The 17,228-nt window shown below is 39.8% G+C and overlaps 1 protein-coding gene across 1 annotated transcript; it reads left to right on the top strand.

Annotated features, from left to right (window-relative positions):
- Positions 1 to 389: 389 nt before the first annotated feature.
- Tcn1 (transcobalamin 1) lies at positions 390 to 17,000 on the top strand. Its single transcript, XM_008842030.1, is given in 10 exon segments — positions 390 to 468; positions 6,839 to 7,018; positions 8,435 to 8,575; positions 9,395 to 9,550; positions 11,089 to 11,279; positions 14,033 to 14,081; positions 14,084 to 14,221; positions 15,375 to 15,414; positions 16,748 to 16,789; positions 16,937 to 17,000. Coding segments are annotated over 10 exon segments (1,080 nt in total).
- Positions 17,001 to 17,228: the final 228 nt, after the last annotated feature.

Here is a 17,228-nt window from a genome sequence, read left to right as displayed (position 1 = left end):
TAAATCCTAATTTCATTTGGAAATACCCTCAACCAGGCACATCTAGAAATAATATTTCTCCTAGGCATCTTGTGACCAGTCATGTTGACATAGAAAATAACTACTATAGAGGAACAATGCAACAGTGTCTAAAATTACAACAAAGTCCTCAGTTTACACAGGGAAAAAAGAAAAACATTTCTTTATTCTTCCTAAACATACCTTTCAGTTCTTCCTGATTTATCGCATTGCTTGGACAAATATATTCGACCACACTTCTTGAGATTGCTCAGTGCATGCTTCATTGATAGAGACTGAGACAAGCAGAAGGAAGAGCTCATTCTTCATCACCCAAGCCAAGCTGCCAACACTGTTGAACCAGAAAGGCCCTCAAAACTCCAGTTTCAGTGATGAGTCCATCGTATCACCTGCCCTTAGTGGGGCTCCTATTGATTTCCTTTATTCCAAACCAGCTATGCACAATTTGTGGTAAGTACACTTTAAGATAAAATTACTCAACTATAATTGCTTTCTACCGGCTATTGGAAGGCACTCCAAGAAACTAGGAAAAGACACTCTCCAGTCTGTATGTCTTTGGACTCAGTGAGAAATAGAAAGAATGCTCTGTGTGTCTGGACTCCACAGAAAGGATATAAAAAAAAAATGACGAAAGTCCCACAGTGTCTATTACTTTAAGGAGGATCATAGATTTTGTGTTAGCTTGCCTAACTGCTCCTCCCATGTCCAGATCCTCCCTCTGACAGCATTTCTACCAAGTAACGATAAAAAATTCATGTGCCCCCAAAATTTTTTGAAATCACAGAAAGTTATCTTTTGAGCTTGAGATATAATCTAGTTTTCCACAATTCAACACAGAGATTTTAGATCAGACTCTTGAAAGTATACAGGGGGGAAAAAACAGCCAGACGTGGTGGTACAGGCCTTTAGTCACAGCATGTGGGAGGCAGAGGCAGGCAGATCTCTATGAGTTCAAGGCTAGCCTGGTCTACATAGCAAGTCCCAGGCCAGCTGGGGCTATAGGGAGACCTTGTCTCAAAACTACCTGAAAAATAAATAAAAATAAAAAATAACAGTAATCCCATTCAGTAAAGACTGTCCCTATCGAGCATAGATATTTGAAGTTGCCTCTCTCCCTCCCTCCAATTTTTCATCATGAGATGTAGATAAGAGCTTCATCCAGGTCAGCAGGGGCAAGAGGTGGGGCAGAAGCCTCATTTCCTGCTGCTCCTATGTGTTCCACTGCTTTGTCCCTCCTTCCACACCATGGGCTCCCCTTTGGGCCTCAGGTCCCACACCCGACCTGCTTTAGAAGAGGCACTGGGCCCTGGTCCAGCAGGGATGAGATGTGGATGAGAGCCATGGTCCAGAGAACAGGCAGCTGCCAATCAAGAACCTAACAGAAGAAGGCCATGGCTGAGGCCCCTGACACTGCAGAGCCCAGGTGGCTGCGTTTGGCAGACGTTGCCCTGGCCATTGATCTGCTTCGCTGGTCAAGGCCATTGTCCTGACCAAATCATGACTAATAATCATAGTGTAGTCTGTCTTTTACTCCAAGTTCAAAATCCTGGAAGTACACAGTCAGCTGGGAGGAAATCCTTTAAGAAATGAGGCAAGGTTCCGTAAAATAGAAATATTCTAGTGGGAGATTGCACCAGGAAACACATGCCAGCACGTTTCCTTCTTAGAAGTATTCAGACCTAAAATCACAGGGTAATTGAGGAGAGCTTTCCTATACCATGGCGTTTTAGTGCTGAGAAAACACTCTGAAATGTCAGTTGGTTACTATTTTGTGTGGTTTCCAAACTCTTCAAAACAAATGTTCACTAACTTTTCATCTGAGAAGACAAATTATAACGTAAGTTATTTGGAGAATTAAAGAGGAGTATAAATCTATAAAACATTCATCTTTTTCTTAGTTTTCTCCTTTTTATGATAAGATACACACACACACACACACACACACACACACACACACACACACACCTGTGTAGAAAATGTGAAAGTTTAAGATTCATTTTTTTTAAAGGAGCCTCATCATCTCTCCCACTGAGTGTTGGCTTCTGAGAGTTCGCGGTTCTATTAAAGAATACTAAAGTGCAGGCTTGGAGAAATGGTTCAGTGGTTAAGAGCACTGGCTGATCTTCCAGGGGACAGGGGTTAGGTTCCCAGCATGATGGCTAGCGGTCTTCTGTAACTCCAGTTGCAGGAGATCTGACACCCTCTTCTGGCTTCTGTAGGCACTGCATGACAGAGATGTACTTAAATACATTCAGGCAAAACACTCATACACATAAAATTTTTAAATACATGAATCACACAAACAAAAAGAATACTAAAGTAAGCTACTAAAGTAATTCTAAAGTGAAGAATACTAAAGTAAGGTGTGATGACACACACCTTTTTTTTTAATCCCAGCACTCAGGAGGCAGAGGCAGGCAAGCAGATCTCTGTGAGTTCAAGGCCGGCCTAGTCTACATAGCAAGTTCCAGGTTAGCCACGGTTATATAGTGAAATTCTGTCTCAAAAAACAATAAATGAACAAGCAAAAAAAGAATACTAAGGTTGGGGTTAACTCAGTTGGAAAGGTGCTTCTGAATTAGATCACCAGAATCCACATTTAAAAAAAAACGAGCATAGTAGCACATGCCTATAATCCCAGCAGGAGAAGCAAAGCCAGGAGGATCCCTGGGGCTCACTGGCAAACCAACCTAGCCTATTTGAGAAGCTCGAAACCAAATGACAGACCCTGTCTCAAGCAAGATAGACAGCTCCTAAGGAAAGAACCCTATCTGCACCACACACACACACACACACACACACACACACACACACACCACACACAGAAGACTAAACTTGGGACTAGTTTGGCCCTTACTATCTGAATGACCCAGTGTATCTGAATTTGTCTAAAGAGATGATGAGGGGCATCATGAGGTCCTGACACCCAGTGTAGCTCTCAGGTATATGATTGTCCTTTTGTGAGTCTGTTGCCCTAGACAAGCACTTCAGATCAGTACAAAGATGACTAGATGGTGCAATCTGTGGCTTCACCTTCCTGGTACCTACAGCCAACAAAAGGAGATCAACACTGCAAAAGACAGCTTTTCATTCAAACAGCTAAACCACAGACTCTGTAAACTCAATTTCCTTTCTTTCTGGACTATCATGTCTCCTTTGGGGATGGTAAATTTGAGGTTCCATTCATTGCACAAAAGAATTAAATTTGTCTTTGGTGGCCAAGAAAGCTGATTTAACTTGTTGACCAGGAACTAAAATGTCTGGTTCAATGGCAAGATAAACTCTGTTGGGCTTGTGTTCTTCCACAAAATCTCAGAGGCTGCCTCACAGTTGCCCTATTGCGCATGTAACAAACCACAATCATCCTACAGTCACTCCATTCAGATATTCATGACTTTTGTTACCGTGAAGAAAGGTAGGAAAGGGAAACTGCATTTCCTCAGTTCTCAGAGTATAACAATACAACTCCAGTTTTACTAAAAGGGAATAATATGCACAACATCCTATAGTTTATGAACTAGTTTCTGCCTCCATACTGGTTCTTTGAGAATTTCACACACTATATTTTTATCATATTCAGAACCCCTTCCCCAAACCTACCCCTACCTACTACCCGTCCGTTGACTTCATGGTCTCTATTTTTCTTTTTTCTTTTTTTTCAAGACCTATCAAGTCTAATATGTGTTCCCCAAATGTTAAGTGTAGGTCCATCCCTTGGAGTCTGGTCAACCATCACACCCTTAAAGAAAACTGACTCTTTATACCAGAAGCTATCAATTGTTAATAGTTCCTCAGCTAGCACTGAGGGCCAAGGAAGATATAACTAACCCACAATCACGTTAGGATGATGGGGAGCAGGAACAGCTATGCCATTTGAAGCCAAGCATGGACATGCTTCTGAAGCTGGTCATCAAAAGCGGAACGTTATCAAGTAAAGCAGGAAAGAATGAACTTCACACCGATTTTGGAATAGAATTATACCACAACGAGAGTGTAGTAATTAGTTGAACCAGCAATTTTCCTCTATTTCTGTATTGGATAATAGATGGATAGTTTTTTTTTTCTGAATTACAATATACAATTTCATGCTTTCCAAGAGCACCATCACTCATTTCCATTTAATCAAGCTACTTTATCTGTCTGAATTGGAAATATGCTATATTATGCAGACATATTTCCAAATTATTTGGCACAAATTTTCAAAGGCAGTGTGGAAGACCAGGAAAGGAGGAGTTGGGGGCAATTAAGTTGAAGAATATGGTACAATAAATGTTAGAATTCTGTGAAGAGAAATTGCCACAAAATAGAGGCTAAAAACACATTGTATTTTTTATTCATACACAATCACGGTGATTAATACCCAATGGCAGTGAAAATATATTAATTGATCTTTATGATCCATAAAACCAGATCAAATGCTTGCTTTAGAAAGTGACAATCCACCAAGAGGATATTACAATTCTGAACATATGCACGAAATGCAGGTGTACCAATTTTATAAAACAAATATTACTAGATCTAAAAACCTCAACAAGGTGATCCTGGGTGAGTCAATATGTCACTCTCACCAGGAGAAAGGCATTTTTCTGGGACATAAAGTTGATAGAAAGGGGTACAGTGGAAATGGGAGATGGCACATAAAGAGATTATTGATGTAAGCAAATACTAATATAATAATAAACCTAAGGATTAAAAAAAAGAAACAAAGGGAAAAGTCCCAAACCCATTCTATGAAATCAATATTACTCTAGTACTAAAATCATGTATAGACACAACCACAGCTATAGGCTCATATCCTTAATGAACACAGATGCATATATTCTCAACAGATACTCATAAATTACATACAGGCATATCAAAATACCTACCATGATCAAGTTGGCTTTATTCCAGAGACTCAGGGACAGTTCAATACACATTAATCAATAAATGTAATGAATCATATAAATGGACTCAAAGACAAAAATCACATGATCATCTCACTATACATAGAAATTTTGACAAAATCCACCAGGCATTCATGATAAAAGTCCTAGAGGGAATTAGACTGGAGGGAACATACCTCAACATAATTAAGACTATAAACAACAAACTCACAGTCAACATCATTCTAAACAGAGAAAACTTGAAGCATTCCCACTAAAATCAGGAACCAGACATGGCTCTAGTCCACTTTCTCCACTCCCTATAGCTCCAGCTGGCCTGGAACTCACTATGTAGACCAGGCTGGCCTTGAACTTACAGAGATCCGCCAGCCTCTGCCTCCCAAGTGCTGGGGGATTAAAGGTGTGTGCCACCATGCCCATCTCCACTCCTTTTTAATATAGTGCTTGAAACTCTTGCTAGAGCAATAAGACAAAAGAAGGAAATTAAAGGAGTATTAAGTGGAAAAGAATAGGTCAAATTATCCCTATTTGCAGATGATATGATATTATGTATGAGATCCCAAAATTTCTACCAGAAAACTGCTAGAAATGACCAGTACTTTCAGCAAAGTGGCAGGATACAAAATCAATTTACAAAAGTTACTGTCCTTTCTATATACCAATAACAAGCAATCAGAGAATTCATGGAAACACTCCCATTCACAATAGCCTAAAAAGGTAATATATTTAGGAACAATCCTAACCAAAGACATTAGAGACTTCTACAATGAAAACTTTAAATCTTTGAAGAAAGAGATTAAGGAAGACACAAAAAGGAAAGACCTCCTGTAGAATTAATGGTAGAATTAATGTTGTGGAAACAGATGTTAAGTTTTTAATCATGTGATTGGAAACTAGTCAAGTCCTCATTCTAGATTTTAGAAAGATACTTTATCACAGCAGACCCTCCTTTCAGGAAGATTTAGCAAAAATGGAAATGTTTGTATTACCAAGTAGATAGTGTTCAGTCTACTATTTACAAAGTAAATTAGATCAATGATTGATTGATGGATGGATGGATGGATGGATGGATGGATGGATTATGGATTGATGGATTGGTTGAGAGATAGGTAGATAGATGGTAGATGATAGATAGATACTAATGATTGATAGATGATAGATGACAGATGGATAGATGATGATAGATGATAGACAGACAGATACTATTGATTGTACATAGGTAGATAGGTGGATAGACGATAGATAGATAGATAGATAGATAGATAGATAGATAGATAGATGATAGGCAGATGATAGATAGATAGATAGATAGATAGATAGATAGATAGATGATAAATAGATCGATAGGTGGGTGATAGAGAAGACCTGTATTCTGATTTCAGCTACTCTTCCAGTTATGAGTTCTTTAAGGACAGTCTCCGCAGGCCTCAAATGGAAAACTGGGGAATGATAACTGACTATTCCAGGCAAGATTGGTATTCTGTCTGTAAATGATGATAAAGCTGCAATTCAAACACTGAAATACTTCCATGCTGGAGTTAAGGAGTAATGTGGTTAGGGGGAGCACTCCACCCTCACCTCTGCATTCTTCCAACAATGACAACACTAGATTTGAACCCAGTGTGCATGATGCATAACAATCTCCCACTTTAATATAATCCCTCTGAGGGTGGTGCCTCACCCATTCACACTATTGAATAAACTAGGTGAATTCATTTATAGGGTAACATGGACCACAGCCAGGAAAGCTAATGATAAAGAAGCAAGTATAGAGCAACAAAGATTTGAACTGCAGATCTGAATCTGGGATTGGCTATCAGCCAGCTACACCAATACCAAACCTCCGTCTTTGATTAATATAGGGGAGAAAGGAAACCAGCCTTATCTATCCCATAATAATATTGCACTATTGTCTCTTTCATCCTCTGCCACAGAAATAAATGAAAACCATCATCTCCATTCGAACACTCTGTGGAACACAATGATTGATTGAAAATATACCAGTGGAACCCAGTCTGCCACTATCCTGCTGTCCCTCAGACTTGTGGGGATCCAGAACCAAAACCTAACCCAAGAACTTACCCGACAAATCAGAAGTGATGTGGAAAGGAAAGGTGAGAACCTGTATTCTCTGCAAGATTTAAGACAACAACAACAACAACAACAACAACAACAAAATCTGCCTATGTAAAAAAAAATTTGCTCTAATGAATCCTGAAAAGGATATGTCCAAAGTACCCCTGCTGTAGCTAACCTAGCTGTATAAAGCTGGAGATGATGAAAAGGTGATGCAAAATCTCCATCCTGGGGCTGGTATGATGGATGGCTCAGCAGGGTGAAGACACGTTTTGCCAAACCTGATGAACAGAGTTAGATTCCCAGAACCCACATGGTGGAAGGAAAGAAGAGACTCTCACAAATTGTCTATTCACTTCAACATGTGTGTCATGTACATGTGTGTTCCCCCTACACACATACAGTCACACACCAATTAATTAAATGTGTGTGTGTGCATATGCATGCCAAATGCATATATCCCTTGCACTCACTCTAGAGCAGGCTTTGAGATTCTAAAAGTCATTTTCCTTCAAGAGGCCACAAGTATGAGGATGAAAATGAACAATGGGAGATGGAGAGATGCCTCAGTGGTTAAGAACACTGGTTGTTCTTGCAGAAGACCCAGGTTTAAATCCCAGCACCCACATGGCAGCTAACAACTGTCCGTAATTCCAGTTCCAGGGGATCCAACAGCCTCTTCTGTCCTCCACGGGCATTGCATGACATGGGTGCACTTACCTACATGCAGGCAATACACACATACACATAAAAATATAAAATAAATATTTTTAAAAGAAAATGAAAAATGGACAATGATATATGAAAATGTCATCATGAAATCTGTGATGTGTGCACTAAATCATAATAATAATAAAATGAAATGAAAAAGAGGCCACAACTCATTAATGCCATATTATACGTTAGCTGGCTTCAACCACACAGGAATAGCTATGCAAGTTTTTCAGCAGAAAAGAAAGCTAAGAAAGTAGTAGAGATTTGACTGGGTTTGAGTCCAGAGTCAGCCATGAGCCAGTCATTATTAATACTGAGCTCTGATTTCTAATTACTACAAGGGAGAAACAAAGTCACACTTATCTCCTTAAGCTTTCTAAGCATTATGTAAACCCTGACAATTTTGATGTTCTATAATGCCGAACATAAATCACTCATTACTCCTCTGGAAGATGATACCACAAATAGGAAAAAATAACATATATAAAATTTTTTATTATTTATGCTTTTCCTTCTTCATTGTTACAATTTCCAAACTAGCCCATGATATCACAGAAAAGACTAGGCTCTAGCTTGCATTGATACAGCACATTCATAAAAAGCTCCTTTTGGGGAATAACAATGAAAACAATAAAATGTTGATATAAAATGGAGAAAGAAGTGACAGGCAAAATAAGGAAGGTGGGAGGCAAAACATTAAATAACGAGGAGGTACCTTACAACACTTCAGTCCTTTTCAGACATAAATTTAAGCTCAGGACAGCTTGCTTTGATTATATTGGCTTTGGGAGCATGTAAGGACTTCAGTGAGAACTTTATATATGAGCATCACCTGATCAACCAGTTAGAAAATAAACTCCAAGAAGAAATTGAAAATATGGGTAAGAATCAAAAGTGCAGAGTGACCTTGCCATTTCGGGTGACCTTGCCTTCTCCACTGACTTAGGACTAGAGAAGGTCTCTCTCTGCTTTCATCCTCCTCACCCCATTCAGTCCATGGTATCTCTGAAGATGATTTCACTGCTTCTCTCTTTCAGTATGCATCTCGAATTTTCTTTATTGTGTTCAAGTGTCCAATGACATGCACCAAACACTCCTTTGCATTTTATAGCAGCTCACATACAAGACCTAATGCATATACTCAAGGAGCATGCCTATTAGACAAACAATACAGCTGAACAATACAGGACACCACAACACCCCAGACTGATACAAAGGTTAAAGACGGCCAAGTACTTTATCACCGGGAAAATTAATTTGACCATGGAGGCTGCTAGTGAAGCTCATTCTTTTCATTTCAACTTTTGCCCAATATTTATTCCATTATTTATCAAGTCCTTCCAATCCATCTTCCTTTGAGATGCCTCCAACCCGTATTTCTACTTACAGTTTCAAACTTACTATTGAAAAATAAAAGACCTGTTTTCCTAGTCCTGTCTCTGTGACCACCACAATATCTATCTTAATAATATTTTGATCTCTTTAGTGCTGGATCTCCTCAATAACAGAATAAAGAATTGAATTGAATTTGGGGTTTCCTAAGAGCCTTCTGCTTCTCAGGTTCGCAAAAGTGACTTCTCCCCTCTCTTACTTACCTCTCTTAAAATGTGGAAAGGGGGAATAAAGTACACAGGAGGGGACAGAAAAATCCATTGCACCAGTACCACTTCTATAAATAAAGTATGTATTCTCTTTTCCAGAAACGCACAATGGCACTCCACTGACTAATCATTACCAGTTCAGTATGAACGTTCTGGCACTGTGTCTGTTTAATGGGAAATATTCAACCACCAACATTATTAAATTCTTCGCTCCTGAAAATAAAAACTATTTTTTTCTTCAGCAGTTCTCAATTGGTGAGTCATCAAACTCAATTTCTGTAGTAGCCAGAACATGGAGTTCTTGCCCTTTGAGTTTTTTACCAACATTTCTTGAATTTTTTTCTCCATCCTTTTACCTAATTCCCTCAGGAGAGAACTGGGGGAAGGGGAAACAGATACTGGATGATAGTTACTCCTCTGTCTAGGTATGTGGAACAAGAGAACGACCTGGTTCTTAACCCAGCTCTTGACCTGGATTTTCCATCTGCAAAATAAGAGTAGAGCATGATAATATTCACCTGAAATACTGTAGAAAGTATAAAAGTCCAAGAAAGAAAATGCAGGGATTCATTTAAGATAGCATAGGGAGGTGGCAAGAAGCCTAGCCCTGGCTGAGGAACTACTGGCAACTGATAGCTGCTGGGAGGAGAGGGAGAGGGAGTTTTCTTTAAGGGTATGGTGCTGGGTAAGTCGACCGGGCTCCAAGGGATGGGCCCACACTCAAGAGCATTGGGGAACACAAATTAGACTCGATAGATCTTAAAAAAATAAAAATAAAAATAGAGGAAAGAAATAGGGAGTAGGGAGGTGGGGGTGGATCTGAGAGGAAATGGGAAAGGGGTCTGAGTATGATCAAAATACATGTCGTATATCAATAGAAATATTATTTTTGAAAGGATTAATATTGCTTCATATACACTCAAAAAAAGAAGATAGCTGCTTCTGTCTAATTTATTGGGACAATTTGGATATGTTGGCTGAGTTGAACAATACAGTTCCTCTAATGACAGTCCATAGTTTGATCAATCAAGTACATATTTTCTACCGTGTCCATTTAAGCATCCAAAAGGAAGTGTCTCCTAAACACCCAGCTATAATGCTCACCCAGCACCATATCCTTAAAGAAAACTCCCTCTCCCTCTCCTCCCAGCAGAATCTAAACAAATTCCTTTTTCTCCAAAAAGCTAAAAGAAAATCAGCATTCAGCATTTCTGGATAGCAAGGAGAATGTGAGAGAGGGGAGGTGCCATACTAAAGGACCAGGGAGAAACCAAGTATCTAGCCAGGCAAAGAGCGCTTACCTTCCCTCTTTCCCAGCCCTTGCCTCATCCTCTGCCTTAAGAAGGTTTATTGGGGAACAAGTCTGCTAAGTACCATCTTCTATTCAATGTGATGGACTAAGTAGGAACAAATGCATTTCCTTTACCTTGTTATCCTCAGTTTTCTCAATCTCTTTGTCAATGTGGCTGAAAGGCTGAAAAGAGATAGAAGATGAGAGCAACTAGGATATGAATAAGCTAGAAGCCTGGACAGTGGACACATTTACAGATCCATATGAGTCCTTGTGTTCGTAATACGAAGCTTGAAGCCCATGGAAACTGAACACAGGGAACAGTTGAAGGAAAGACACCTGCTAAATCTTGAAACTCTCCCCTCATCAAGTAGCATGATCAATCATCTTGGTCCTTCCAAATCCATCTCTTTTAGGACGGAAAGTTCCACATCCCAAGAAACCTCACAGGTGGGAAGAATCCTGAGTGGTTGGTCATCCTCTCAGCAATGTTTCCTGGCAGATACTGGTGGAGTGGCTGTTCAGGCTCTGACATGTATGAAGAGGAGTCTCCTAAATGGGCAGACCCAAGAAAATAAAAACAACATAAAGACTATTAATAATTATATACAGACTTTGGTAGACTACATTATGTATTACGCAGAAGAAAATGGTCTCATTGGAAGTCCATATAGTACAGATGAAGCTATGTAGGTAAGTCAGGAGGCAGAGAAGGGGGTCATGGAGAAAAGCAATATCATGAGGCCTTCTTATTGGCCTCCTGAGATCTTACTGCACATAATGTCTTTTCCTACATTAACTTTCATTTTGCTGATACTGGTCCCCCCTCACTGAAATGCACTCTTACCTTCAATCCTCACCTCTCCACATCCAATGCTTCTAGGGAGCTTTTTCTAACTACATCTTCCTTGTGAAACTTGAAAGTCTGCTAAACCTATCTTGTCTAGCTACACGTAAGCCAACACTTCACCATCACCACTGTCCCAGGCCATCATCTTTCCTCCCCAATTCGATTGTTGTTGTCGAACTACTAAATGGTAGTGATGGTAACAGAAGCTAGTATCTGAGTAATGTTAAATCAGTAATGGACACAGTGTGGAAAGAATTAGTACTCCAATACTACAATAGGAGCATGAGTCAGGGAGTGGCAGTAAGTTGTTTAATTTCATAAATCCAGAAAGTGGTGCCAATGGGGAGGAGCCTTGACAGTTGTTCCCCAAACTCACAGTCAACACCCACACTTTTGTGCATCTGTTCTTTAAGGTCTGGCACTCTAATTCTGCTCTCATTAAATGTTTTGCTGAACTCAGTAGAGCAGTTATAAGAACAGAACAAGGAAAGGTTACAGAAAAAGTGTACCAATGGGACTGCCGAGATGGCTCAGTAGTTAAGACCACTGACTGCTCTTGCACAGGACCTGGGTTCGAATCCCAGCAATTCCAGGGACTCTGATGCCCTCTTCTGACCTCTGCAGGCACTACATAACATGGGTACACTTTCACAGATGCAGGCAGTACACTCATACACATAAAATAAAAATAATAAAATTTAAAAAAGAAAAAAGTGTACTGACTCCTCAGCATGAACAGTTTTTTGCCAGGTCAATCAGGGTGAGAGGTCTACAGGAGAAAGAGCAGCAAGGACAAAGACTGCAAAGCAGGAAATAACATTATGTACTTCATGGTTGGGGTGTTCAGCATGGCCAGCACAGGAAGCTTGGGAAACCTCATGAGATGAAACATGTCACATACGCAGGGGTTGGAGGTTGTTTGCTAAGTTTGAGCTTAAAATAAAATGGTGGTTCCCATTTGGACTGCACATTTGAATCACCTGAGGGAGCTCTTACCAAACTCAACATCTGAGCCTCACACAAGCCAGTTAATACAGGAACTGAAGGCTGAAGCGTAAGGCTGGGGATCGCCGAAAGCCCTACAGATGATGTTGACATCTAGCAAGATTTCATGATGACGTTTTCATGTATGTATAATGCATAATGCTCATATGCACTCCACATTGCCTTTTTTAAAATATTTTGATTTTTTTACTTTATATATATGAGTGTATGCCTGCACATATGTAACTGCACCTGTATCATACAATGCTCCTGGAGATCAGAAAAGGGCATCAGGTGCCCTGGAACTGGAATTACAGACAGGTGTTAGCTGCCGTGTGGGTGCTGGAATCGAACCCAGGTCCTCTGCAAGAGAAGCCAGTGCTCTTCACTGCTGCACCATCTCTCCAGCTCCACACATTGCCTTTCTTGTCACCTTCCTGTTCCCTTTTATCCTCTTTGAAATTCACCCTTCTTCTACTCACAAGTCTTTTGTTAGTCTTTTTTTTTTTCTGTCTTTTGAGACAGGGTCTTCCTTTAGCCCCAGCTGTCCTGGAACTTGCTTTGTAGACCAGGCTAGCCTCCAATTCACAGAGATCCGCCTGCCTTTGCTGGGATTAAAGGCGTGCGCCACCACATCTGGCCTTGTTATCGTCTTTTGATGACCCAGTAAGTTTCATTAGGAGCATGGGTGAAGAGTTATTTATAGAGCATGGACACTTTTACAAGGCAGTTTTTAAGGAAATATGCAATATGATCAGTTTTGCCTTTTGTTAATATATCAAAAACACTTATGGGCTGATTAATTTAATTTAAGAACTGGCAAGAAAAAGTGAAAAGAACTGATTTTCCCCCGCTCTGGGAAATTGCAAAGCAACATATCCAAGCCCAAGCTGCTCCCACTCTTTCCTTCCCAGGCCCATACCTCCTAACTTTTACAGCCTCCCAATTCTGCCCCTTCAATTGAGCTTTCCTTCTACAGTGTGGGTAGTTAAATGATGTCACTCTGATTCAAGCATGTACTGTGTGGCATTCCTCACCAGACTGTTTTCCACAGTTGCACTGAGAGCTCCCCACACATCAGCCCTCCTAGACAAGAAAGACATCACTGTCAGGCCATGTCCTCCCCTTACACCTTACACCTCCTACCTTACACCTTTTCCTATGCAGTTTCCCTTAAATACAGAACTCTCCTCTTTGCACCTGACAAAAGTCCATCATCCAGTCAAAGCCCCATCTCAAGCACCACCTTCTAGAGTGAAACCTTCCCTTGACCTCTTAGGAAAAGCCATGTCACTGGAGTCTTCTTTCTGGGCATTCATCTCAGGATTCCCTTTACTATACTTTGGCTGTTAACCATCTTTATTGAACATTTCCTCTAGGACAGGTATTTTTCTAGTGTTGAAATACAGTAGTTAATATGACAGAGACAACCTATTCTAGGGTTATTATAACTTATGTTATTAAGTAGTTCTCCGAATTAGCTATAAGCTTCTTGGTATCAGGAATGAGTCCTTCTTTATCTAAGATGTAGCCAGTGTTTTTACTGAGTGGGTCAGATGTCAGCTTCTACCTTATTTCAAGTGTCTCTCAGACTTGCTTTTTCCTTACTTAGGGCCTCTTTGTCACATCAGAGTATTACAAAGAAAGTGAATGGGATTGCGAAACACTCGAGATGCAATACTCCAGAGAATTTCTCGAAAAGTATTCAATATACCAACTGCTGCAGCCCAAGTCCTACCTGCCCTGCTGGGAAAGACCTATTTGGATATTAACAGAGATGCTCCTTGTGTTCATCACTTGGGTATAAGCACTAAAAAGTGCCTTTCAGCATAATACTCAAAGCATGTGAGATGTAGGTGTCCTTTGGAATCCCGAGTGACACCAGATAAGCCTCTAAAGAAAGTGTAATCATTCCCAAAGGGAATTCAGTTCTCTTGACATCATTAAGGATCAGAACCAGTTGAAGAGTTGTTCTGAGGGTGGTAGACATCGGTCTGGGTTCCAACATTGATAATTAAGATAGACTTCAGTAATCAAGGTAAACTTCATTAAACAATGTCTATCTCCAAAGGGATGCTTTCTGATGGTTAGAGAAAAATCTAAGCATCTCTATTGTATAGAACATGGACATTGCATTTCTGACTTTCCATTATTCATGCTGAGTGGCCTCTGTGAAGGAGGAATATGTCCACATTCTAAGAGAAGTGTAGCACAAATTGCTTATTCAAATAAATGATTCTACAACAAGAGAGAAAGACGGGAAAAGGTTCATTCTGTCTTTGTTCATTCTTGGGTCAGCTACTTAAAGATTCAGTAGATTATGATCATCACATTTAACCTCTAAGCTTCAGCTTACTTTTAAAAGGGGGGGGGATGATAACCTAAAATGATTAGCATGGTGTCTGTGCTAATTAAAAGGAAGAAAGGACTTACTGGATTCTCATCAAAGTAAAAAAGGAGGGGCAAGAAAAAAGGGAGGAAGGAAGGGAGGGAGGAGAGAGAGAGAGAGAGAGAGAGAGAGAGAGATCGGGGCCCTCTGTAAGAAAAGAAATTGGGGCAACTGAATTGCTCAAACAGCTGGAAGTTGGGTCTGACCTCAGTAATCAGAAGCCACTCTGGTTTTCGTTTCTGTTTAGTTAATAACGTCTGTCTCTTGGTTGATGACATTTGCTCTTCTAGCAAATCTATCTCTGAATAAAGAGAAGGTCCTTAGATGGGGTGGATAGGTATACAAATTCTGGAAGCATTTTTATAATATAATATTTCAGGAGAAATACTATCCTGAATATTTCTCTCTGCTTTTTGGTCTCTGCCAAGTAACTTCAACATCTCCATTCAAGTGCCCAAGCTTATGCCAACTCTTTCACCCTTGAACATAACAGTCCATTACTCTGTGCATAGCAATGAAATATATTCCACTGACGTAATTGTCCCAAAATGTTCTTTCTTCCTAGATGTGATGGAGGAAACTTGGAAACAGGATGAGACATTTCAGTATGTCTGAAAGTAACCCAAGGTTAAGGTATTTACTACACATAATAAGTGTTAAGCTGATGACCACCTAATAGGTAGTGAAGTGCTCTAGCTTTTCTTTAGCAAAACTTCAATAAATAGGACCTCCTAAGTCAAACATTTGTGTCTAGGGCAGAAATTCTTAACTAATTTTGAATCACTGAATCCTTGAAAAGGCAAGGTGAGTGCAATGAATGAGTGCAATGAATGAGCACCTCGAAAATGGAAAATGCACAAAATTTAGTTTTTAAGTTGGGAATTCCATAGATAACCTGAGCCTCACCATGCTCCCCTTTCAGAAGATTCAGATATTCCTAAATGGGGGTTCCTTAGCCTAGAGAGGTAAAAATATTAAAATTAAGGTATTGATTTTGCTTCTGAAAAGTATGAATTTATTTGGCCCCTCCAATACAGTTGGCATTTATTATCAACATGGTTTACAATGCTACAGAGATAACAAGAACTATGATATGTATACATGTAATAGAACAAACATAACAAATCTAAAGGCTGACTTCACGGGCTTCACAGAGGATACAGAAATACTAGTAAAAAATATGAAATAAGGGCTGGAGGGGTGGTCAGTGGTCAGGAGCAAATACTGCTCTTGCAGAGGACTTGGGTTCGGTACCCAGCATCCAGATGGTGGCTCACAACTGCCTGTCACTCTACCTCCAGGGGATTCAACAACTTCTTCTGGCATCCATAGATATTGACTCACATAAACATACCCACACACAAGCATACATGTGTATGCCTATAATTTAAAAATAAGAATATAAAAAACAATATGAAATAGATATGGTCACTTTTCTGTAAACACAGAATGAAATACAAAATTATTTTTTCCTAATCTTTGTTTACTAAGGGAAAAAACTCTACAAATTTATGACTTCTCTAGGATATGAGGCTAACACTTTCTTCTACTGATCAAGAATCTTCAGCAGTTACTATCTTAGAGATGAAAAGTTGAAGCTGTTAACTGCCAAAGTATGTACTGTGCTGGTCAGGTGGGCAGAAACTGTAGGCATCCTGTCTACAACACAGGATAGAGACACTTGGAGTGTTTATAAAACACGCAAATTCCTGGCCTCTAACCAGACCCAACAATCAAATTATCTGAGCATACAGTCAGGAAAACTGTAATTTTGTAGTATTTCAAGTGACTCTTAGGTATGTTGGCATCTAAGGAATGCCTTTGAAAATTCTAAGCTCCTGCAACTTCTTTGTCTCCCCCAGTTTCGCAGTGAGATATAATTCATGGAGCCCTTCACGTCTATTCTGTTTACGGCATAACTACAAACGTTTTTGATAGAACCTACTGGGAGCTTCTGAGTGAAGGCAAGTTACGGAAACAATATAAGGAAGAAATGTTCCCAAAGGATCTAGAGCATTTGAGTATGAGCGGTGAACTTTTGTGGGGAACTGGCCAAAAGGATGGGAGAAATTCTTGTTCATGATTTGGCCATTACGTGGCCAAATAATTTGATCTAATTTTCTTTGCAGGAGTTGGTAGCTATGTTGTCCATGATGGAGAGAACTTGGAGGTACATTTGAGCGGATACTAGTAAGCTCAATCTTGTCTGGGATCTACCTTCTGCTGTGGGAGTCTGTGCAGAAATCAGCCTCCTACCTCCCTTTTCATTTATCCCAATCCCAATAGGAGAATCAATAATCTCCCCTTCTCTGAATTTTCAATAAAAGATCAACTACTATACAAAAAGTACATGTACTAATTGGTCCATTTTAAAGATTTTGTTGATTCTTTGAGCATGTCACACAATGTATTTTGATCA

Source organism: Nannospalax galili, unplaced genomic scaffold (assembly GCF_000622305.1).
Source record: "Nannospalax galili isolate Female #2095 unplaced genomic scaffold, S.galili_v1.0 scaffold580, whole genome shotgun sequence".
Taxonomy (NCBI): Eukaryota; Metazoa; Chordata; class Mammalia; order Rodentia; family Spalacidae; genus Nannospalax; species Nannospalax galili.
This window is presented reverse-complemented; position numbering and strand designations above follow the sequence as displayed.